Source organism: Strongylocentrotus purpuratus, unplaced genomic scaffold (genome assembly GCF_000002235.5).
Source record: "Strongylocentrotus purpuratus isolate Spur 01 unplaced genomic scaffold, Spur_5.0 spur5_scaffold_1, whole genome shotgun sequence".
NCBI lineage: Eukaryota > Metazoa > Echinodermata > Echinoidea > Camarodonta > Strongylocentrotidae > Strongylocentrotus > Strongylocentrotus purpuratus.
In genome coordinates, this window is record NW_022145594.1 from 16,758,404 (window position 1) to 16,765,891 (window position 7,488).

Below are 7,488 nucleotides of genomic sequence, written 5' to 3' on the forward strand. Positions count from 1 at the left end.
ACAAAAAAATGATATTTTTACATATCTTCAAATAAGGGGCAAACAAACAATGTCTACATGAGTTGACTGATACTGAATTTTTATTGGCGGGAAATATCAGATAACTTTATTATCAGCGAATAATTTTAGACCAAATTAGGGGGTTAACAAACTTATTTCATGATAATAGCAGACAAAATACAACTTTCAAGTGATTTTGACAGGTTTTGAGACAGAAATGTGCATATCAAAATATATGCAAATTTATGACGTCATTAATAATTGAAGACAATAAAATAAATTAATATATACAATTTTGTCTACCTATTATTGTATGATCAACAATGATTGTTTATTGATTTGGTGGAGATTAGACATATATCTGCTGAGAAACAGGGTAAAATGTAAGCATATAATTCACAAACCCTAAGAAAGTGTGCAAAACACGAAAAACTGACATTTTTACATATCTTCAAATAAGGGGCAAAAAAAACAATGTCCAAATGAGTTTTTTCTTGGGAACATATTTTGTATGATAAAATAGATCCCAATGAACAAAATGACACCCAAGAAGTAGGATCATAGGGGAATACACGGTTGCCCCTCTGGCCCACGGACTAACTGTTTAATTTGGTTTTCAATATGTTCTACCTTTTCCTACCATGTTTTTTCATGAGCTAGTTTCATGTTCTTACTAAAATAAACCCCCGAGTGTTTTTACAAACTGATTAGAGAATGTGATTTCCTTATGTTGTTCTACATTAAATTCACCAAAATGAAAACCTTTTGATCTATTTACATTTAAAGAAGGTCCTGCTACACAACAAAAAGTTTTTAATTTACGCATGTCATTTTTTTTAGAAATTTCGTTTATAACGAAAATTAGACAATGTGATTTCTTATATTATTGACATTAAACTCACCAAAATGAAAACCTTTTGATTTTTATACATTTAAAATAGGTCCTGCTACACAACCAAAAGTGTGTTTTTTAATACGAATGGCATTTTTTAAAGAAATTTTGTTTGTTGTATCATCATAGGACTTCTGACCTAGAGTTGGAGCTCTATTTTGACCTCTTGTCGACTGGCATCTGAAGTTATGATGAAAGAGGTTGGCCGCCAGGAGACGTATACCAGATGTATCTTGCCCAAGATGTTGCCACTCATTGATGTTTGAGTTGTGAATGAATCCCCAGTTGTTCTTTTGATTTCGTCGACTCGCCTGCTCTTGTCCGCACTCTTCCATCTGCGATGTATGGTGCCTGTGATGGTGACTAAGCACTCTTCAGCAACCACAGACTCACAAAGGACGGCCATCTCGTGTTCAACATTGCTCAGTAGCACTTTCAACAATGTTGTTGGTCACTGCGTTAATTATTAGTTCGCCGCTGGGCTTTGGCATCTCACAAGGCGGCGAAATTGCGATATCTTTCACCATAGCACCAGGTTGAAATATGCAGGTCATTCTATTTATGTTCCTCCGTGAAAGCCGCTCGCCGTTTATGTGTCTGACCATGGAGTCCCCCACCACCACAACGTCACATCTGGAGCTCTCCTTCAATTCATGATGGCGTCGACGATGTCCTAACATCTGTTTGCGATGTCGCTGTCTATGCCTATCTCGGTACTCTTTGATCTTGTCGCTCGTTGACATCGAAGTAGAAGGCACGGCGTTAGTGCCTACAAGGACAGTATCAGGTAACTCAGACAAGCGGAGTTGGTGATGCCCTACTCGTTACTCGTTGATCTTGTCACTAGTCGACATCGAAGTAGAAGGCTCAGCATCAGTGACAGTTTATCGGCAAGGACATCGAACCTATTCTTCGAGGGGACGGTACATTTTCTGGTCGCTTATCATACCCATGGTCCGACTGTCTAGTGGGGTATGAACCCGTTATTCAAGAAAAAACTAGAGAAAATCGGGAGAGGTAACTCGTTTTTTATTAGTTGGATCATAAAAAGCCGAGGTACCAAGAATAACAATCATCAATTTTAAGAATATTGGCTGAATCATATACAACATTAGCTCAAGTTCATTTTTTTTAATCAAAACATGATATAATCTTTTACATCTCATCTCATCTGTCCCGTAGTCTGGCTGACCGTTGGGGCACCACTGTAAATTTTACAACCAGCTTCCTCCATTCCTCGCGGTTCTCAGCTTTCCTCCGTATGATGTTCCAGTCAAGGCCAGTCCATTCTTTGATGTTGTCTTCCCATCGTTTCTTCTGTCTACCTCTTTGTCTTCCTCCCTGTACTGTTCCCTGTAGGATAGTCTTGGCCAGTCCAGATGATTGTGTGACGTTCCCGTACCACTTCAGTTTACGTCTTTTTTACTGAGATCAGGAGGTCTTCATACGGCCCGATTGCGTTTTCAATTGTGTTTTTCACTACCTCGTTGGTTATGTGATCTCTATACGAGATACCGAGGAGTTTGCGGAAACATCTCATCTCCAGTGCCTGTATCCTTCTTCCAATGTCTGCTGTTAGGGTCCACGTTTCACATGCATACAGAAATATGGATAGAACTTCAAGTTTGGATCCCTCATCCGATACTATAGCTCCCAGATATTTAAAGCTACGGACTGTCTCCAGTTTCTTGCCATTTACGGTAATGTCGGTGCTGATGCCATTGGTGTTATTTGTCATCAACCGGGTCTTTTCTGCACTGATCTGCATGCCATATGACGTGGAGGCTTTTTCAAGGTGCTTTACCAAGTTGACTAGCTCTTGCTCTTGTCTAGCTAGGCCGTCAATGTCGTCAGCAAAACGCAAGTTTGTAATTGTCCTGCCTCCGATGCTGAATGTTCCTGCATGGTCTTTTAGTGCGTCATCCATCAGCTTGTGGCTTCAGTCTATTCAGGAGAATTCTTAGCATGACCTTACTTGGATGACTGATCAGGCTGATGGTACGGTAGTTTTGGCATAGTTGTAGGTTGCCCCTCTTCGGGAGAGTGATGATCGGGGACTGAGTCCAAGGTGATGGCCACTCTCTTGTCTGCCAGATCTTGTTGCAGATGATGAGCAACATATCAATCATGGCCTCTCCTCCTGCCTGGACCAGCTGCGATGAAATGTTGTCCACTCCTGCCGACTTGCCTTTCTTCAGAGATTTTACTGCGGCTTCAACTTCTTCCCGTAGGATAGGGTAGCTGTCATTGTTGGTTGGTGGATGGACATCTAGCACCTTGGGATCTCCTATTATTGTGTGTGTATACAATTCGGAACAATACTCTGTCCACCTCTTTTGAATATCTTGTTTTCCTGTTAGACATTTCCCTGCTTTGTCTTGGATGATAGTAGTTCTCCCTTGTTTCGAGCATGTCAGTTCTTTCACAAGCTGGTAGGCTTTCTTGCTGTTATTTTCCCGCAGGTTTTCTTCGATACCTTGGCATTGTTCTTCAATCCATGTCTCTTTAGCTTTTTCCATGCCTTTTTTTAACTTGCTGGTTAACTTCTCTGTATAATTTTACACCTTCCGCCATATTCTTTTTTTTGGCTTTAGTTATCTGCGTTTGTCGCATAGCTTTAGTATGTCAACTGTGACCCAGGGCTTCTTTGTTGGTCGGTGTTTGCCAAGGATGTCGCTGGCTGTTTCTGTCACGGCAGTGTTAAATCTGTTGATCAGAGTGTCTATTTCGGGGTCCTGATTACCAAGGACGAGGAGTGGAGCAAACTTTCCCCCTATCGTTGCTCGAAAAATTTCTGCGATGTTGGGGTCCTTGAGTTTTTCAAGACGTGACCTGATCCTTTTGTTGCCCTGGCTTTTCATCCTTTGGAGGCGTAGTTTGAAGGTCATCGTCACAAGCTCATGGCCACTTCCGACGTCGGCTCCTGGAAAGCTCCTGGTCTTTGCGATGTTCGCTCTTGACTGGAAGCGTCCTTTGACCATGATGTAGTCGATCTGATTGTGGTATTGTCCGCCTGGACTGTGCCATGTCCAACGTCTACATGGTTTGTGTTGGCCAAATGTGTTCACCACCTTCAGGTAATTATATTTGGCGAATTCTAAGAGCCTCAAGCCTCTTTCGTTGGTTTCATGGTTGCAATATTGGCCACATGTCCCCTTCCAGTTCTTGCTTGCGTCCTCTCCTATCTTTGCATTCCAGTCGCCCTGCACTACAATGATGTCTTTCTTTGGCGTCTGGTCTATAACTTTTTGCAGTTGATCATAGAAGTCTTCAATTACATCGTCATCGTAGTCAGTGGTTGGGGCATAGGCTTGGATGATGGTGATGTTAAAATGCGATGCCTTCAGACGAATGGTAATGAGTCGACGAGAGACTGGTCGGCATCCCATGATGGCATTCACAGTGTCTTTGTGAATGAGGAATCCAACTCCATGCTCATGTCTGACTTCACTGCCACTGAAGTAGAGTTTGTGGCCTTCTGGAGTAGACGTTTCTCCGAAGTTTTTCCAACGTACTTCACATAGTCCAAGGATATTCCATCGTTATCTCTCCATTTCGTGCGTTAGTTCTTCAACTTTTCCTGCTGCTCTCAGTGACCTCACATTCCAGGTGCCAATAGTGATATTGTTTCTGGCACGTCATGATTTTGGTCCATCAGTAACATATTTTTCGCCTCCGTCCTGATGGCCAGCAACGGAAGGTGCGGACTTTGTTCCGGGCGACGACCGAGCCGGTATAAATTGAGTTGTGGTTGTCATCTTCGTGTAGTGTGTCTTGGGCAATGTCGCATGGCGGAGCCCATCCCTCTCCATGCCAGACCACATCCGATATCCTCCATTTAGGTGGTTCGCCTTGATCTTGAACACGTAGCCGTTGAGTTCATGAGGGAACTTCATCCGCCTTGGCCGGTAACCTGTTTCGTGAAGGTCATTCGCCCAGTGATGCCGTGTTAACATCACCCCCTCACGGGGTTTAGCACGCCTGCTAAGGCGAGGTTCCGGGGTGTGGCGCTTGGAGCCAGCACGTGAGAGATTTAGGAGATGGATGAGGAGCAGTGATACCTGTCCACCCTACCAGGTAGAGTGCAGCAGCCAGACATCAAAGCTGTTACCCCTATCTAGAGCCCTATTACATACAAAAATAATTAATCAACATATATTAACTTGATTACATCATAACGTGACTGGCTTAATGACCCCTTTATAGAAAGCTAAGCTTTTGAGCAGGGACCTATAGTCAACAAAATACATACATTAACAATATGGCGAGGTAAATAACAAAAATATTACGTTTACACAAGGGATGGACATACTAATATGCAGCAAAGAATCACATCCCATTGCTGATGACAGGTAGAGGGCAAAAGCAAAACACAATAGAGGAGAATGGTCGAGACTCAACAAGGCGGTTACAAGTAGTGTGAAGGAGGACAAAAGGAATTACATCGGGGGAAGTGTGAAGACCTAGAGCGTCACAAGAACAACTTCCAAGGCAGCATTTGCAATTGTGAAAGAAATCACAAAGAAAAGAATACCAAGACTGGATGTAATTAATGATGAAAATGGCAAAACACTGACGGGGAATGTAGACATGAAGGAAAGATGGGTGCAGTATAGTACCAAGTTGTTTGCTGCACAGGAACAAGTTGACACTCAGTGGGAGGAAAGTGATGATATGGAGCCCCCTCCATTAAGATCAGAAGTGGAGCTTGCAATGAAACAACTGAATGATGGCAAGTCCCATGGCTTTGACAACTTGACTTCCGAGATGTGGAAGGCCACAGGTGAAGAAGGTATTGACCTGATGTGGCGTCTCTGTTGCAATATCTGGAATAATAGGGATTGGCCTTAGGACTGGTGTAGAGCTTTTTTTATACCATTGTCAAAGAAGGGAGATCCGAAAGATTGTGCAAATCACCGAACGATCAGCTTGATTTGTCATGCAAGCAAAATACTTCTGAAGGTGATTAGCAGAAGAATGAAAGTCAAACTGCAAGCCGAGATCTCAGATGAGCAAACAGGGTTCCGTGAAGGTGGAGGGACAAGAGAACAGATTGTCAACATTCGAAACATATTACACAAATGCAGAGAACACAAGCATCCCCTCTATTTGTGCTTTATAGATTATAGCAAAGCATTTGACTGTGTGAGCCACTCTCAATTGTGGAATACAATGGCAAAGATTGGGTTCCCAAGTCACATCATTAAACTGATCAAAAACCTCTATCATGACCAAGAAGCAACAGTGAGAACCAGTAATGGCAATACTGGTTTGGAATTGGCAGGGGAGTACGTCAAGGCTGTATATTGTCTCCTAACCTTTTTAATATTTACTCTGAGGACATTATGAGAAATGCTCTGGAAGGATTCAAGGGGGGAGTTAAGTTTGGAGGTAAAAAGATCACGAACCTAAGGTATGCTGATGACACCACTCTCGTTTGCAGCAGCAGAGAAGAGCTGATTTATTTGTTGAATCGCATCAAACAGGCAAGTGAAGAGAAAGACCTTCTTCTAAACACCAAAAAGACAAAAATAATGGTTGTCGATAGAGATAATAATAACACTGACTTCACCGTAGCTGGAAATAAGATTACGAGTAATAATAAGATAAAAGTACAGTAATATGTCTCACATTTGCAAGAGCAGAGGCCTATCTCTCAATCTGAAGGTTCGTCTGCTTCAAGCAACTTCTTCCTCTATTGCTACTTACGGCAGTGAGTCCTGGGCCATGACAAAGAATAACAGAAAGGGAGTTGATGCCTTTGAAATATGGTGCTACAGGAGGCTGTTGAGGTGTCATGGAAAGATAAAAAGACAAATGTGCGGGTCCTGGAAAAGATTGAAACAGACTTGACCATCAAAACGGGAATCATGGAAAGAAAACTCAACTATTTTGGGCACATTGTTAGGAGATCTGAAAGTGTTCAGAAGCAAATACTCACACGCATACTAAATTCATTGCGACAGCACACGTAGTTGTTTCGCAATAGACTTCTACATATGGCTATGCACGTTAGCGCATGTTTTTAAAGCACATAGATCTAGACTACACTCACCAGTACCACAGACACACCATCCCAGGCCGCTAGGCCCGGCGTTCATGAACAACAACACACCGTATACCGCACTTGCAATGCGCCCCAATGCGCCCGCTGAATCACTGAAGTCTTCGCTCCTATACTTTGAATGGGTATTGCAGGCGCCGCGCGCACGATCATCCACCACCATGCTCCCCCCAAAATGCACGACTGCACGTAGTATACTACTAGTATCAAAACAGTAATGACGGCGGCCGTGTTGTGTCGGAATTAAACAAGATGGCGGCGGACGGACCATGTGCGCGAAAGTGCCTATCCAGTGTAGTCAAATTCAGTGAACTTATGAGTAATTGCGTACGACATGCAGCGCTGTGTACGGAGGCTATGTGATAAGGCGGCATTCCCTATAATGTACTTTTATTTATCGTTTCCCCGTAGCCTTTTGATTGTTTACCGTAACGCCGTAACAAGAGCATTAAAACCGTAAAAAATACGGCGAAACCGTCACGGTTGGCATCTCTGATTACTGTAAGAAGCAGTCAAAGGAAAACGGGGTAGA

At 42.9% G+C, this 7,488-nt stretch overlaps 2 protein-coding genes across 2 annotated transcripts; both read right to left on the reverse strand.

Moving 5' to 3' along the window:
* Window positions 1-2,811: 2,811 nt before the first annotated feature.
* On the reverse strand, window positions 2,812-3,411 carry LOC115921255. The gene has a single exon (XM_030978555.1). The coding sequence runs from the start codon at window positions 3,409-3,411 to the stop codon at window positions 2,812-2,814; it is 600 nt and encodes a 199-aa protein (XP_030834415.1).
* Window positions 3,412-3,486: 75 nt separating this feature from the next.
* On the reverse strand, window positions 3,487-4,281 carry LOC115921256 (craniofacial development protein 2-like). The gene has a single exon (XM_030978556.1). It carries the CDS (start codon window positions 4,279-4,281, stop codon window positions 3,487-3,489), a length of 795 nt encoding a protein of 264 aa, XP_030834416.1.
* Window positions 4,282-7,488: the final 3,207 nt, after the last annotated feature.

What these genes read in the sequence shown, in the direction of transcription:
- LOC115921255 (XM_030978555.1), bottom strand. Translation starts at nt 3,411, where the DNA reads ATGGAAAAAGCTAAAGAGACATGGATTGAAGAACAATGCCAAGGTATC.
- LOC115921256 (XM_030978556.1), bottom strand. Translation starts at nt 4,281, where the DNA reads ATGGGATGCCGACCAGTCTCTCGTCGACTCATTACCATTCGTCTGAAG.